Source organism: Gigantopelta aegis, chromosome 4, assembly GCF_016097555.1.
Source record: "Gigantopelta aegis isolate Gae_Host chromosome 4, Gae_host_genome, whole genome shotgun sequence".
NCBI lineage: Eukaryota > Metazoa > Mollusca > Gastropoda > Neomphalida > Peltospiridae > Gigantopelta > Gigantopelta aegis.
Genome location: NC_054702.1, coordinates 31,572,439 through 31,589,618, shown reverse-complemented (window position 1 = coordinate 31,589,618; position 17,180 = coordinate 31,572,439). Strand labels below are relative to the sequence as shown.

The 17,180-nt window shown below is 36.3% G+C and overlaps 2 protein-coding genes across 8 annotated transcripts; one reads left to right on the top strand and one right to left on the bottom strand.

The window, feature by feature from the left end:
• Nucleotides 1-772: 772 nt before the first annotated feature.
• On the bottom strand, nucleotides 773-8,176 carry LOC121370377. 4 transcript variants are annotated; one of them, XM_041495554.1, is made up of 4 exons: nucleotides 8,073-8,176; nucleotides 3,182-3,320; nucleotides 1,483-1,624; nucleotides 773-911 (listed from the first exon to the last, which is right to left on the bottom strand). In XM_041495554.1, exons 1-4 carry the CDS (start codon nucleotides 8,080-8,082, stop codon nucleotides 885-887), a joined length of 318 nt encoding a protein of 105 aa, XP_041351488.1. In that variant the 5' UTR covers nucleotides 8,083-8,176; the 3' UTR covers nucleotides 773-884. The 4 variants fall into 4 exon arrangements, with proteins under 4 accessions (XP_041351488.1, XP_041351486.1, XP_041351487.1 ...); XM_041495552.1 differs by lacking the exon at nucleotides 8,073-8,176 and adding an exon at nucleotides 7,298-7,538 and having other exon boundaries at nucleotides 3,182-3,317; XM_041495553.1 differs by lacking the exon at nucleotides 8,073-8,176 and adding an exon at nucleotides 5,655-5,775 and having other exon boundaries at nucleotides 3,182-3,317.
• Nucleotides 6,799-14,623, top strand: LOC121370375 (EEF1A lysine methyltransferase 1-like). 4 transcript variants are annotated; one of them, XM_041495546.1, is made up of 5 exons: nucleotides 6,799-6,899; nucleotides 9,381-9,538; nucleotides 10,899-10,981; nucleotides 13,024-13,301; nucleotides 14,481-14,623. In XM_041495546.1, exons 1-5 carry the CDS (start codon nucleotides 6,854-6,856, stop codon nucleotides 14,612-14,614), a joined length of 699 nt encoding a protein of 232 aa, XP_041351480.1. In that variant the 5' UTR covers nucleotides 6,799-6,853; the 3' UTR covers nucleotides 14,615-14,623. The 4 variants fall into 4 exon arrangements, with proteins under 4 accessions (XP_041351480.1, XP_041351481.1, XP_041351482.1 ...); XM_041495547.1 differs by lacking the exon at nucleotides 6,799-6,899 and adding an exon at nucleotides 7,783-8,028; XM_041495548.1 differs by lacking the exon at nucleotides 6,799-6,899 and adding an exon at nucleotides 8,118-8,254.
• Nucleotides 14,624-17,180: the final 2,557 nt, after the last annotated feature.

Sequence of the window (17,180 nt, the reverse complement as noted above, 5' to 3'; positions counted from 1 at the left end):
TAGATTCGTTAATTAGCAGAACGACAGTGGCATGACATCACTAATGATAGGTTTAGCGCTGAAACGTACACAGTGATGTAACAAAATAATGTCTTGTGATTAAAATTTGACCAATCAAGATTATAAGAAGTGATATCTCCTGGGAGAATATTGCAGGAGATATTGCAAATTATAGTGCCAGCGATATCTCCTACAAAAGACTTTAGTGGATGATAAACTTAGTTTCTCTCATCCTCAGGAATATAAAGGGCAGAGCTATTCCATGAAAAAAGCTATGATAGAAATTTGTTGTGCTCAACATGACATCCTTGGTATATATTAATGTGAGGTCATTAGGCAACAACTTTATACTGATATTTTGTTATTAAAACCTTCATTATAAAAGCTGTTTGTAGTGTTAATTTTTTTTAAGACATGAAAAAAACATAGCAAATATGATAGTGTAGTTTATTTATGATAAAAGAGTCATATAAATTAGTTACTTTTTCACCTATCTTTGTCTGTTCGTGTAAAATAATAGTTTATTAACCGAACGGATTGGGAAAAAAGACTTCCATCACATGTGGTCATGTGGGATCAAAAAAATTACACCCTCGGTGGTGGACATTTTTATCTTGAGATCGAAATTTCAACCACCTTGGGTGTACTTTTACTATCCCACATGACCACTATATATAGTCTTATAGATCTTGTTGATTTGACTCCTAACAATTGTTTTTTTTTTTATCATAGATACATAATATTATAAAAATATAACAAAAAGACACTTGCAAACGATGAGAATGCAACTTTAATTACAAATTTGATAGAAGTCATCATTCACATACATCGCGAAAAGTTTTCCTTTTTCCAACAGCTGAAGCTCAGTAGATTATACATGTGTGTTATTTCTGCTGTGAACTCAACGCCACCTAAAAATTAAAATTTAAATAAACAGAAATTTGTACAGTATATACAAATAAACAGCAGTTTGCAACCAGGGAGATTTAAAAAATGTGAACGTTAAATATTGTTTGTATGTGTGTGCTCACTTTGTTTGTGTGCGTGTATGTTTTCTGTGCATGCGTGCATACGAGCGAGCGAACAATCGTGCATATATGTAGCAATAGTTATATACACAGCCATGACTCCTAGGGTACGCCTTCGATGGGCCATGGAGTCTACCAACGCTCATGCCGAAATTATGGTCATTAAAAAGATTATTTGAACAATGTCATAACGTATATATAAAGTACAATAAAACGTCACTGACACTGAAAGTAATACAGGAACATTCAAACAAAATGTTAACATTAAAAATATATAGTATATCAGAAAATGTTAGTGTACATATGAGTACTCTAAAAATATCTTAGGATATCCATTTTGCCCTCTGGAAAAATCTCTGAAAAGACATGCATGCAGCCCTACATACATGTATCTAAAGAGCTACTAATCATAAATCCACCCCAACCTGTTATAGCATATATATGTTTTACTTACGGTACAGATTTGTATGACCTGTTCCAACACATGCTCAAAAGCAACCCTCATGCTTTCCAGTGTAGACGAATGTCCGAACTGTGGGGAGTCTTGGCAGTCATCAACTGCATCCAGTGCACACGTCAGTCCTTGCTGATTAAGTCTGTAACAACATGCCATATACAGTTAAACGTTTGGTTTGTTTAACGACGCCACTAGAGCATACCGATTATTAATCACCAGCTATTATATGTCAAACTATTTGACAATTTTACCAAGTCTAAGAGAGAAAACCTGCTATATGAGATCAACAGTCGAAAAAGAAAGTTTGTTTAATTTAACAACACCACTAGAGCACACTGATTTTGTTATCAATGGCTATTTTGGATGTCAAACATTTGGTAATTTTGACATATAGTCTTAGAGAGGAAATACATTTTTCCATTAGTAGCAATATATCGTTTATATGCACCATCCCACAGACAGGATAGCACATACCACGGCCTTTGATATACCAGGTGTGGTGCACTGGCTGGAACGAGAAATAACCCAGAGGGCCCACCGACCGATCTTGCATTAGGCTATGTCCTGTCCACCATGCACGTCAGACTGGCCTCGGTGACGTGGTTAGGCCATCGGTCTACAGGCTGGTAGGAACTGGGTTCGGATCCCAGTCAAGGCATGGGATTTTTGATCCAGATACCGATTCCAAACCCGCAAATAAAATATCCCTTGCTGCCTGTCGTAAAAAAGTATCCTATGTGGCGACCGGGTTTCCTCTAAAAAAAACCTGTCAGAATGACCATATGTTTGACGTCCAATAGCCGATGTTAAGATAAAAAATCGATGTGCTCTAGTGGCGTCATTAAATAAAACAAACTTTACCATGCATATCGGCTACAAAATATGAACCGCTAAATTATATTTCATTTATTTTGGGTTACGCTAAAATGTACTGAGAATGCACCTGTCTGATTTGAAGTTGTAGAAAGGATATGAAAAGAAATAATACTACATTTGACTGATTTGGTATGACTGGATGTATTCTGATAGGCCAAAAATGGTATACAAAGGTTCGGATTATTGTTGTATAGCGATCTCACACATGCGATGACAGTAACAATTGAAAATCGGGAGGTGCTATTTCAATGAAGTTCAGTATATTAAATAACTTAAAGATCAACCCTCTACCCATCTGAAATATTTTAATAATCTACATCATCAGAGCCGTATTGTTGCACAGGCTGACTAAATTTTAGTGAGCGGCATATTTTTGTGCATGCGGCACAAAATTCCACTTTTCTGCAAAGTAGTAGAATCTATTCATTATTCCATATGATCCCATACACCATGTCAAATCAGTTTTGCACCACAACAAAAGGTCTTTATAGTGGGGGTGTGGGGGGGGGGTGGGGGGGGTGTTATTCTGAAGGTCCTACACTGAATATAGGTCTCCATTAGTAGATCTAACCAAAACCAATGTTATCAGATGACCTTCCATTCAACCAATCGGAACGCTGACAACAGCCTTAGCCTTACCCTTTATGAATTCAGAATAGCTGGGTTTTGAAAAGCAACCCCCCCCCCCCCCCCCCCCCCAAAAGAAAAGGGGGAAAAAAGGAAGCTGAGGCTCATATCAGATCCACTAACTAGGGCGGTGAGTCTAAGATTTGACTGAAATAAAGTTGTAAATAATATGTTATGTATAAGGTTACGTAACCTGCATCTTCTCTGCTGTTCCTCTGGTTCCATGCTATTAAAGCTGATTGGATTGATAGTGCCTGCCATCATCGCAGTGCAAGTCGAGATTTGCTGTGGGAAATCTGCAGCCTGGCATTCTCCTTTAACGGTGATGCCTGAAATAAATAAATAAAATCCAACAAGATACTTCAAAGAATAACCACGCTCCACTCTTACTCAGTCGAACTGGCACATTAATGTGATACAAATATGTTTTATCAACACAGAACCTCCCCAGTTAACATTAACAACATACACCCAACATTCTCCCATCCAACCCACTCTCTCCGTCTCTGTCTCTCTCTCTCTCTCTCTCTCTCTCTCTCTCTCTCTCTCTCTCTCTCTCTCTCTCTCTCTCTCTCTCTCTCGCTCTCTCTACTATCTCCATACCCCTCTATATAAAAGTTTGTTTAACACCACTAGACCGGCTCTAGTGATGCCGTTAAATAAAGCACGTAACGACCACCCCGGTTCTACGACCACCCTGCTATAAATACAAAATTTTTAATGACCGGAATATTTCCTTATTATTTTATAGTAAAAATAATCCGGTATTAAAACCTCCCCACTACTACGGCTTATGACCATTAAAGTCGGACCCAATGGTCGTTTTCAATACATTTTTACCTTAAAAATGCGACCATATAATTTACATGTCATGTAACACAAACGACAACAATAAATAATGTAGTAAACTATTGTCTAGGTATCCTCGCCATGGTGTTAAAATTAATGTGGTTTCCAAACAATAGACGAACAATAACTTATGTTTATGTGGTTGAAAAACAAAGGTATTTTCTTACCAGCAAACAATTGGTCTACAAATTAGCACGTCATAGTTAATTTGTGGAATGTGACCAAAAAGTCACGGTTTTTATTACCTTTGGGCAGTGGGAGAGTGTGATCTATAAATACAGTTGTTAATCTATTTTGTGTAGCCTAATAATTAAGAAAAATAACGCACCCAAGCTTATAAATAACCGAAGAAGGCAAATACCAATACGCCAATACGTAAAATGCACAATCAATATTTACCAACAATCATCATTCTAAATATTCGTAATTCGGTATAAAGACCACCCCATAATTAAGACCAGTTTTAATAAGTTCCGCCAATGTTCGCATGTCGCAATAGTGGAATTCCACACACACACACACACACACACACACACTGGAACCTCTCTAAACCGGACATCCAAGTAAATTATTCGGTTAAATGAGGTGTCCGGTTTTGTGTTTTTTGTTGTACACTGTCGTTTGTTTTCGCTAGTGTTCTGTTCTTCGTATGTGGTATGGGGCAGTGTCTACAAACTAATAAAGATATATAATTCACAAGTTTTGAAGTTTTCATTTTTAAAATTGAATCTTAACAAATTAAAATTTAAGTTTATCCTTTAAGTCTATGATTTTTTAGAACCCTGTATTTTGTTGTATACAAAAATAATATTACACCTACCGCAAATAGCTAAAGTTAAAACAAAAAGAAACATCTTTCTTGGCTCCGACAAGAGCTTAGAACGTGTCCGTATGTGAGTTAAAACTAGTAATTACAGTCTACTGGTAATTTATTACTATTTGTATTGTGGGACATTTCGTTTTAACTTATGTTTGTGCTTATATCCAATTAAGATTCAAGCACGCTGTCATGGGCACACACCTCAGCTATCTGCCCAGGACAGTGAGATAGTTGTTAGTTGGTTAGTGGTTAGTGAGAAAGAAGAGGGTGTAGTGGCCTTACACTTACCCACTGAACCCTGTACCTACCAGCCTGCAGTTCGATGGCTTAACCACTGCGCCACCGAGGCCGGTTCTAGACATGACAGTACATGTCTCGGTCATTGGTGTGATTTTTTATTTTTTTTATTTTTTACCGGCCTCGGTGGCGTCGTGGCAGGCCATCGGTCTACAGGCTGGTAGGTACTGGGTTCGGATCCCAATCGAGGCATGGGATTTTTAATCCAGATACTGACTCCAAACCCTGAGTGAGTGCTCCGCAAGGCTCAATGGGTAGGTGTAAACCACTTGCACCGACCAGTGATCCATAACTGGTTCAACAAAGGCCATGGTTTGTGCTATCCTGACTGTGGGAAGCGCAAATAAAAGATCCCTTGCTGCTAATCGGAAGAGTAGCCCATGTAGTGGCGACAGCGGGTTTCCTCTCAAAATCTGTGTGGTCCTTAACCATATGTCTGACGCCATATAACCGTAAATAAAATGTGTTGAGTGCGTCGTTAAATAAAACACTTCTTTCTTTCTTTCTTGGTGTGATTTTAAGAATAAACATAACGGTACTAAACGTTAAGTAATATTTTGTAAAAAAAATTGTTTAGCTGCATATATTATAGTAAGCCTATATGAATTATTGAAAAAGTTGTGTGTTTTTTAAATTATTTTTATTTTTTATTACACAGCTTCAGCCCATGATTTTGCTCTATACAAATAATTATACTTACCGCAAATAGCCAAAGTTAACACAAAAAGAAGCATTTTCTTGCTTAGCACCGACAAGAACGTATCCGTATATATATGTGAGTTAAAACTAATAGTCTATTACTATATTATTTCACACGCAATTTGACTCGACAGTCAAAAATAATTGATATTATTTTATGACACAAACACGGCTTGCACTTTAACGTAAACATTTTAAGCGGCAGGGAACATGTATTTTCACCGAGCCCTATAGGAAATAGATGACACTTATTTCAAAATAAGTGGAGTCTTGTTAGCTGACCTTCGAAAATAATGAAATACTATTTAATTCCATTACATAATCACCAAAAATAATTATGCGTAATTTTCTTTATTTTATTATGAAATGGTTTTAACTTATCTGACACTTATTTCATGAAGTTTTGAAATAAAGAAAAGGAATGATTGTTTATAATGACACCCCAGCACGTTGTTAATATGTGATGTTAGATGTGTAACATCATACTACTTGCGAAAGTTGGTCTAAATATATATTTATATATTTACGTATACATGTACGTATGTATGTATTGTATGTATGTATGTATGTGTGTGTGTGCGCGCGCGTGCGTCCCCCACTTTTTGGCACCTTCCTACGCTCATGTTAAATATTCATTGAATCGTGAACTTTTTCTGCATGGGTTTCCAGTTTGTATTTTTGAATTGTTTTAATTATATGAAATAATTAATTTAAAAAGTCATCTGTAGTGCAACATTTGACCATGACTGTCTCTAGCTGTCTCTGTTTACAGTCTGTTATGAATAAAAATGACATAAGGCTTTAAAAATGCTATGTTGACCCCATCTTTTGTATTATTATTATTTTTTTTATCATAACTAAGCTAGGAATCCATGTGTCAGTACTGCGTATTGGGTGTTGCCATGTAGGCTACATGCGTACATATAGGCCTAATTCATGTGCATGAAGCTTGTCTGTCCTTTTGGGGGAAAATTACAAAAAAGGAATTAAATTTATCATCTACCTTGTTTTAACATTACACATAAGATAAATTAGGACTATATAACACATGTAGCATAAAACATATTATTACACACCAGTGTAAGATATTGCTCATGTCATAACAATCACTCAATATCTAACTAGTGTAATATTGGGGTGACGTGAGCGTGACGTAGCTCGCTTGTTGACCCAATTCGTAGAAAACTAACGTGTAGTAGGATGCGACATCTGGTTACTTCTGGGTTGCGGTTGTTTTTTGCAGTTGGTTTGTAATAAATAAAATACTAAACTAGCTTGCCTGTCATACCATTTTTATGAAACTCGTCAAGAGTGTTCGTTCTGACTCGCTTTCGCTCGTCAGATACCAAAACTGTTCACTCATTTCATAAAAATGGTATGACAGGCAAGCTCGTTTAGTATTCTATATTTATATAATATATCTGGGGCGGTTGCGTGATTTTTTTTTGGGGGGGGGGGGAGGCAACTTTTAAAATGGACAACTACAGTAGGCCTATTCCAAAGTATACTAAAATGCATTATACATACGCATTCTACCCCCATTTATATATTACATGTAGTTGGATGTTTTTTTTTTTTGTTTGTTTGCCTACAGCCTATAATATATTTTTCCCTTTGCATTGAAGTCATGCCTGATTTCCATACCTTCTGTGTCCGATTTGTCTGCGTGATGCGTATTGGAACAACCAACGAGTAGTTTGGGAATTAACACATTACGCATTGATTAAGCAACACGCGTTGTGTACCGTACATATGGAAACGCTTCAATTGATTTTTATATAAAGTGTACGGTGTTTACAGACCACGCACTACGTACACATGGATTCATACTTTAATTTCTGTAACGTGTTCAGTGTTCTCCCCTCTCCCCCTAGTGTTATAAATACGTGATTCTTCAAGTGCCTCAGGCTCAGGCATAATTCAACAAACCAGTCATATACTTACTGACAAGCACTTAAAAAAGCAACAAATGAAAGAGAAAAAGACCCTACCCCATCCAAACAAAACACTACCAACAAAACAAAAAGGAATATAGGCCTAGGCCTAAATATTTATGGGATCTGTCTTTAAAAAAAAAAAAAAAAAAAAAAAAAAAAAAAAAAAAACCCGCCTCACACCACCACCCCCATTTAAAAAACATATGGCATCCAAGTATATTATGTAACTATGCCGATTTTACTGTCCTTGGGCAAAGTTGCTAAATACCAGTAGACGGTAAACAACCATGCCGTGTATATAGCCATTTCTCTGTTGCCGAGGCTATATTTATTCGGCGACCGTATACATAGTCTTGAATTCTACACAGGTCGCCTTACCATCTTTTCAATCGACTTCAAAAACATATATCACAAACTTCGATACGTCTGCCCCCGCCAGTATATTATAGTTTATTTCCATGTTTAAGATGATCATAATAACCTGTAATGCATTTAAAAATCACCCAGAAAATATTACTGCTGCGCCATCTGGCCTCCCTCCGTTCAGCCAGACCGAGCAGAAATACGTTCGCTATTTTAGTTTGTGTGACCAAATGATCACGTTGGAAACCAAATACCGTAGTTCGCTAACATTAGTGTTGCTCGCTGTCGCTGAACGCAGAAGGTCTGTCGTTGTTGACATTGCTACTTAAATGTTAGACCTAATAGCACAACTTTTGGTGTAAAGATAATTTTGTGAAATAATATAGTGATACAAGTAAAACTAACTTTAAATTATTTATTTACAAAACAAGTATCTTTGTTTTGATACAGGTGATGGCAACAGTTTATGTTGTAGTGCCTTTTAAAAAAAATTCTTTAAAGGGGTAGCCCAAATATCACGTAAAGTTGCATTAATAAATGATCAAAATTGTTTATTAATAGCTACCTATCAACTGTTATTTCCATTTTACCTGACCAGAACCATATTTGGTGTTTACTATTAACTACCAACTTCTAGGGTTGTTGGTTGTCACTTAAGTCAACCCAGGCAATAGCCCAGGGATAAATTTCACAAAGCATTGTCTAGTTTTGCACAGAAAATGTAAATTTACGACTAAACCACAATTCTTAATACAATTATAGTGCAATAAAGATAGTTAGAAGTACACATATTTCATTATCTTATGTTCGTGAAATTTTTCACTCATTTTCTGCATGAAATAAATGTCAAACACACATAAACATATGACCAGTTTAACTGCTATAGTCAGACGTAAACTTACGATGTGTTGTGAAATTGCCTCCAGATAATTCGTCTAACTTTCCAAAAACATCAAAACAACATAATGGACCAAGAAAATATGTTTTATTATATTAGGCCTTCTTTTTAAACTTGTAACTTGTATTTTTTTTGTTACAATTTGGCATGACGAAAAAACAATTTAGTTATATATGTATACATTCAGACCTCGTTACAACTTTACATTTGTTCCTAATAATTAGCCTAATTCCAGTATAACGTTGTATGTTTATTCCCGACCATTTTGGGTTGGATGGTGTAAATGACAGTTCTAACGAGGTCTCGCTGTATATAAATAGTAGATGTATAACATATGAAATGACCAAATTAGGAATGAAATGACTATAGTACAAAATGACCATGATACAAAGTGACTACCGACCATTGTTTTGACAGATATATGTGATATACATTTAAAAAAAACCCTTTTTTTTACCCAGAATTCTCATGGAATCAGTCACAGAACAATTACATTAAACAATTTGATTTGCCTTTGTTTTGAATTTAGTTGAAATGTCCAGTGTTGATGATGATGATGAGCCTCAGTTGTCTGCCCACACATTAGCAGCTCTGAATGATTTCCTTATGGAACAGAAGATAGAAGATCAGAATTTACAAGAAGCCCAGGAGGGAGACCTTGAACACTTCACACCACAAGAAAACTGGGTAGAGTACATCATACATGCATGTAGTTTCAATAATCTAGACCCACGGCTGTGTATCACTATAAAGCTACATTTCCACATGTATGTTTTTCCTGTCCATTTTCTGTGAAAACATATATCTGTGAATGATAATAATGTTTCATGTCTGTGTTTCCATGCTATTCATGGTGTACGTGCACTGAATCCCACAAGATATAACGTCATACAAAAGCAAACATCATCATCAATATGTGCAAGAAGTCTAAAACTGATCAATGTTCTTACTGTGTCATTTCGAAATTAATTTCTGTCATTCTATCTTCATGCACAGGTATGGAAACTATCAACATAGACACAGATTCAGGGTTTCACACAAAACGTACATTTGGAAACGTAGCTTTAAGCAAACAAATCTTCAAGGAAAATATATCTCATGTTTTGTTTTCAATGGATAATCATTTGAAGTTTGTATTATCATATGGCAATATTATATATGCTGTAGGCTGAGGCCAAGTAAACAAAAAAAGTTTGGTCCTAATTACATGTCAAATGTTTTTATGGTAGGTACAGTTTTGAATGGCCTCTTCCAGTGTCAAATATATAATGTGTGACAAAAGAAATGGTGTATAATTCTAAAGTACTAAATAGATCAAATCATTTAGCAAAATTCACATTCAGGTCAGTATGGGAACAGCAAGAAATAATGATGTTAGTTCACCAATTACATCACAAATTCAAGTTCATACACTCGTCAAATTGTAAGTCAATTACATTACAAATTCAAGTTCACATACTCGTCAAATTGTAAGTCATTTACATCACAAATTCCAGTTCATATACTCGTTAAATTGTAGGTCATTTAATCACAAATTCAAGTTCATATACTCGTTAAATTGTAGGTCATTTAATCACAAATTCAAGTTCATATACTCGTCAAATTGTAGGTCATTTACATCACAAATTCAAGTTCATGTACTCGTCAAATTGTAGGTCATTTACATCACAAATTCAAGTTCAAACAATTGTTAAATGATAAGTTGAAATATCCGGGGTGGAAGAAACCGATGCACAGAGCTAGCTGGTGTTGACGGAACCTCAATACAGTGATGCCAGGAACAGAGCTAGCTGGTGTTGACGGAACCTCAATACAGTGATACCAGGAACAGAGCTAGCCATGACAAGGCCCCTGAAAGCACGGGGCCATTGCATTTGATAAAAATGGGCTAATTTGGCAATGGACATGGTGAGCCCGGTATGGTGTACCAGTATTTCATTTTAAGAGGTTTGTGTGCTCATTGATAAATGTGAATGGTTGCTTGAATAGTTAACCAATTTGAAGTTTTAAGCAAACTTTTAATTACTGACTGTTATCTTATATTTAGCAACTAAGTCAGTTTTGGTATGATGACAAGACCGCTACCAGACTTGCAGAAGAAGCTATAGTAATAGCAGGACAAAACGGCAGGCAAGTCGCGTAATTGTTATTAGATTGGGCGGGATGTAGCTCATAAATAGAATGTAATGTGTGGCAAGATTGATTGTCCTCAGTGGAGCTAGGTTTTTTCCCATCCCAACTGGTGTTCATCAAAGACTGTGATATGTACTAACCTGCTGATGGGAAAGTGTATATATAAGATCTATTTCTGCTTTATTATTGAGAGAAGTCTATATGGAGGCACAGTGGATCATTTCCTGTCTTTCTATTTTAGCAAATGTGGAAATAACCATACATGTATCTTAGACAGCAAATATCTGTAGTTTAAAATTTGCTGAGGTGTTATTAAAGAAATATTCCTCTGCAGGACATAGCCAGACATAGCCCAGTGGTAATGCACTCACCTGATGTATGATTCTTCTAGGATCGATCACTCTTGGTGGACCCGGTGAGCTATTTCTTGTTCCACTGGTGTAACAAAGGTTGTGGTATTTATTATCCTTCCTGTGGGATGGTGCATATATAAAAGATCCCTTTCTCATTCCACCCACCAGTGTAACAAAGGTTGTGGTATGTATTATCCTTCCTGTGGAATGGTGCTTATAAAAGATCCTTTGCTGCTAATCGAAAAGAGTAACCCACAGCAAATTGGCAGTGAGTTTCCTCTTTTATCTGTGTAGTCCCATAACCATATCCAACACCATATAACTGTAATTAAAATGTGTTGAGTGCTTCGTTAAATTAAACGACCGGCCTTGGTGGCGTCGTGGTTAGGCCATTGGTCTACAGGCTGGTAGGTACTGGGTTCGGATCCCTTGTCGAGGCATAGGATTTTTAATCCAGATACCGACTCCAAACCCTGAGTGAGTGCTCCGCAAGGCTCAATGGGTAGGTGTAAACCACTTGCATCGACCAGTGATCCATAACTGGTTCAACAAAGGCCATGGTTTGTGCTATCCTGCCTGTGGGAAGCGCAAATAAAAGTTCCCTTGCTGCCTGTCGTAAAAGAGTAGCCTATGTGGCGACAGCGGGTTTCCTCTAAAAAACAGTGTCAGAATGACCATATGTTTGACGTCCAATAGCCGATGATAAGATAAAAAATCAATGTGCTCTAGTGGCGTCGTTAAATAAAACAAACTTTTTTTTCATTAAATTAAACATTTCTTCCTTGCCTTCCTTTACCAGATTAGAAGTACAGAGAGGCTAGTCATCCACATCATATATCAGAGCCTTGATGCTAATTAATAAGTTCAGCCATAAAGCAGCAATAAGTTTCTTCTCTCGTTTTCTCTCCTAAGTGTTGCAATAACTGTGTTGGAACCAATAGCTGCTGATTAAATGATGTGCTGTGGAGTCATTAAACATTGTTTCCTTTGTTTTGAGCCCAGTTATTTGGAAAGTCTGAGAAAATAAATAATCTTGGTACCTCCCAGTTGATAATATTGCATACCATTGTTAATTAATGTATTTTTGTTTAGTTTTGTTTTGTTAACCCGTATGTAGCATGACGGCATGCAGCACATCTTTAATTTATCTGTTGTGGACTTCATGGCATGCCATGTGTTCTAGGAGTGTGACAGATCACAGAAAGGCTCAGTTTATGATGTCAATTCAGCACAGACATGAAAAGGTCAATTAGGGGATAACTATGTTGTATTTGACCATTTGTGGATGTTCATGCTGGTTATACAGTTGCAATTTGAGTATTAACAACAATACCAGCCATTATTACCAATTTCACTTATTCCTGATACACATCACGACAACTGGTGCTCGATAACAAAGATTCTTAATTCAACAAGGTTGCCATTACTTACTTCCGCATTCCAGTCAGCGTCACACATGTGACGTCACACAAACGTTTATAATCAGCATTTACATCTTAAAATTTTGAGGAGCGCGCAATTTGCTTCCGAAGAAGATTCAACGTTGGTATTTTACAAGTAAGTGCCTGCAACTAAACAGCGAGAAGTAGCGTTTGTATATGTAAATAGGCTCTTGGGAATCCCCCCCGATTTTGCGTTTTATGTAGAGTGAATTAGAAATTACTCATATATTTTATCTCATTTCAGAATTGCCTGCATCAGTTCCCCTACAGTGTACAGTAAAATACGGCAGATTAAACCTTCAACATGCACAGCAAAGTGTTTGGAATTCGATGCAAGATTTAAATGTTTTGGAGAGGACTTCTTGTTGTATGACTACAACCAGCCTTTAGAGTTACCTCAGGACTGGAAACAAAGCTTTGATGTCATATTAGTGGATCCACCGTTTTTAGCTGAAGAATGTTTGACCAAAACAGCACAGAGTGTCAAATTTCTGGCAAAAGACAAAATTATACTGTGCACAGGTACGTTTCTGATCAGATGTATTAATACAGTTGTTATATGTGGATATTTGAAGGTTTGTTTTTGTGTGTAGTCAAATACAAGGTATATTTCCATTGAATAGAGAATGGGAAATTCTGCTCGGCAAGCCTTGCTGGATTTCCCATTCTTACCTTCACAGGATAAAGCAGATATCCTATTTCGTTAACTAATTATTCTCTATGAGTGGCCATTAGATACCATTTACCTCACAACGAGTTGTTTTAAAATATATCTTAAGAGCGAAAGCGAGTTTGATTAGTTTTTAAACAACGAGTTCCGAGATAAATGGTATCTAACGGACACGAATGCATTATTCTATTTCTTACATATCCTCAAAAACCAGGTTTTAAGCAAATTTTAACATCTTTTTTAACTAAAAGTTATTTACAGCCGTTGCACTTGTAGCTGACTTATGTGTCACTATACATCACAGTCTAATCGATTTCCATTGTGTAGTTTTTCTTTGGAGGTATGGCATTGGTGACCTGGTCATCACCTAGGAGGAGCTTGTTGTATGTCTTGAAATTGTTAACACATGTACATGTGATAACAACCATGTGTCACCAAAAATAATGCATGGTGTTCTCATTAACGGGTGTGTAATAAAGTGTATTTGACTACACACAAAAAAATCTTCAAAATAGAGGACATGCATTACTTTAGCAGTACTCCCAAAATGCTGGTTTTAAATACAGATTTTTTTAAAAACCATTTTTCATTTTTCATGACTTTCCATGACCCAGCTCAAAAGTCTATGACTTTCCAAACCTGATAAACTAAATTGGTTGTGTACCAGATTTTACTGTCAAAAGTAAGTTTTATAGTCAGCATAATATATATCGGTACAGCTATAAATTAAAAAAATCGGCATGCATAAATATACTCAATAAAATTAATTAAAGGACAGTAGAATTTTGGTAAAACTTTTGCAGGTTATATTATGTTTGTATGTTTTGATTACAGAACAGATGATTTATAAAGGTCACCGATGTTAACAATGAACAAAAATGCCAGCTTTGTACAGCAAAAAGCAAATGTACTTTTTAACATATTAAATTAAAAAAAATATACTGGAAATATTTATTGGACATTAATTAATTTTTGTTGGGTGTATATAATGAGTATATGTTAATATTTTTTTTATAAATTTGCACTTTCAGGATCTATAATGGAAGAATTGGCCGGTCGTTTACTTGGGACCCACGCATGTCAGTTTAGACCAATGCATAAAGGTCTACAAAATGACTTTAAGTGCTACATAAACTATGACCAGTCAACACTGAATAAAGATTGAACATTTTCATTAACCGATTTCATTTTGATACAACATACAGATGAAAAAGATTTCTGTCAAGACAGACAAGCTAAATTTAGTTTGTAGCAATAATAAATCAAACATGATGTGGTTGATGTGGTTTTTTTAGATAAAAAACCACATTTGATGAGACATACTCTGAGCTGCTAGAAGTTGAAATAACAGTCATAATGATGAGTTTTATGTCATACATCTACACTGTTTAAAATGGAGGTACTAGGGCCAATCTAGGATTTTGAGAAGTGTATTGGGGGTATCATGTATGCATGCTTGCAGATCAACCTATCTCACTAAGCGGTGTGTTCAATGAAAAAATGCAAACATTTAAGTGTATTTTTTTACTTTACATCTAAAAGATGGAGTTACCCCCCCCCCCCCCGCCCCCTGGTTCCACCACTGGGGCAGGATCTAGTTCAGTTGATAGATTGCTTGGCTCAGCTGTTTGGGTCAGAGGATCAAACCCCCTTGGTGGACCAATTAGGTTTTTTCTTGTCCCAACCAGTTCTGCCTAACCGGTGTATCAACCAAGGTTGTGGTATGTGGTATTTTCTTTTGGGGAAAATACTTACAAAACATCCCTTGAAGCTAATGGAAATTTGAATAGGAAAAATGTTGGTGGTTTTCTCTGAAGACCGTGTTAGAATGATAAAATCTATTGATCTAATAGTCGATTATTAATTAATGTACTCTAGTGCTGTCGTTAAACACATTTTAACTAAATTGTTTAACAGGGTGTTATTTCATTGTGCTCACAGAGTATTTTGTTTTAAACATTGGAAGTATATCTTCATGTCATAGTATCATTAAACTGGCAGTTCTCACATTCCCAGTACAAATTGGTTTAACGTCTGAAATCTCAGTTAAAAGTACAATTTTTTTTTTTTAACGACGCCACTAGAGTACGTTGATTTTTTATCTTATCGGCTATTGGACGTCAAACATATAGTCATTCTGACACCGTTTTTTTTACAGGAAGCCCGCTGTCGCCACATAGGCTACTCTTTTACGACAGGAAGCAAGGGATCTTTTATTTGCGCTTCCCACAGGCAGGATAGCACAAACCATGGCCTTTGTTGAACCAGTTATGAATCACTGGTTGATGCAAGTGGTTTACACCTACCCACTGAGTCTTGCGAAGCACTCACTCAGGGTTTGAAGTCTGTATCTGCCTCAACTGGGATCCGAACCCAGTACCTACCAGCCTGTAGACTGATGGCCTAACCACGACACCGGTAAAACCTCGATTAAGTTTATTGTCCTTTTTTTTTTTTTTTTTTTATATAATTCGTCTGAGGAAATTTTCCCCATCCCAAACAATGTCCCACAATTAGTAACTAAAGGTCATGGTATGTGCTGTCCTGTCTGTGGAAAAGTATACACAAGAGATCCCTTGTCAGCAAGGGATCTTTTGTGTGTACTTTTAATGTTTAATTATGACCAAGTCATAAATCACATCATGATTAGCTATTCAACATGGGTCATGTACAGTTGCTGATGTAGGGGTCAAAGGAAACCAAACCAGAACGGACCAGTTCCTGTTCATTTTCAAAATGGTTTTACTCCAACATGTCATGTATATCATGTGAAGCAGTTTTAACATCCTGTTCAATGGGCATAAGATAATGTTTTGGACACAACTTCAATGTGGTATTGTCAAGTTGTATGAACATCAGTACACCGTCACAACTAGCTTAAGAATCTTGAAAATTGGTGTATATGTTTGTATCATGTTTTGGAAATGAACTCTTCTTAAACTACAAACATCAAATCAAAACAGCAGAAGTATTGTTGCTTTGTTCCTATCCAATTCTAGCATCTCAACATTTATATTCAATAGTTTCAATGTCTTTTTGTGCAGCTTAGTTTCTTGAATTTTTGTTGTTGCTAAAAGTTAAAAAATACTGACAAAACAATCCATAACCGGATATTAAACTAATTTTGAAATAACGACAAACGTTTTCTACAGTAAATTTGTTTATTTCACAGTCACAAAAATTGAAAACACATTTACTCTAGTGCATTTGCTTATTACAGTTGCATATCGGTTCTTGTTACAATCACACAATAGGTTTTCTCAATTAAATTATAGTCCAAGTCTAGTAAATTGGTTTATTCCACTGTCACATAACACTTTTATTCTAGTAAATTGGTTTATTACACCATCACATAATAGGGGTTTTTGTAGTAAATTTGTTTTTCAGTCACAAGGGGCGGGATCTAGTCCAGTCGGTAAATCGCTTGCCTAAGACTGTTACTGGGTTTTTCTCATTCCAACCAGTGCACCACAACTGGTATATTAAAGATGTTTGCATGTGCAGTCCTATCTGTTGGAAAGTGCAAATAAAATATTCCTTACTGCTAATGAAAAAATGTAGCAAGTTTCTTCTTAAAAGCTGAGATTCCTTTTGTCTGGTTGTGTTTGCGGTGTGGTTTAATCAAGCCAGCTTGTTCCAGGTGAGAGTGATTCCATTAGTGTGGTCCGTTTGCGTTTTGTTATCCGAAACCGCATGTGCTTATTTCAATCGCTCCGTGGGGCGATTCATCC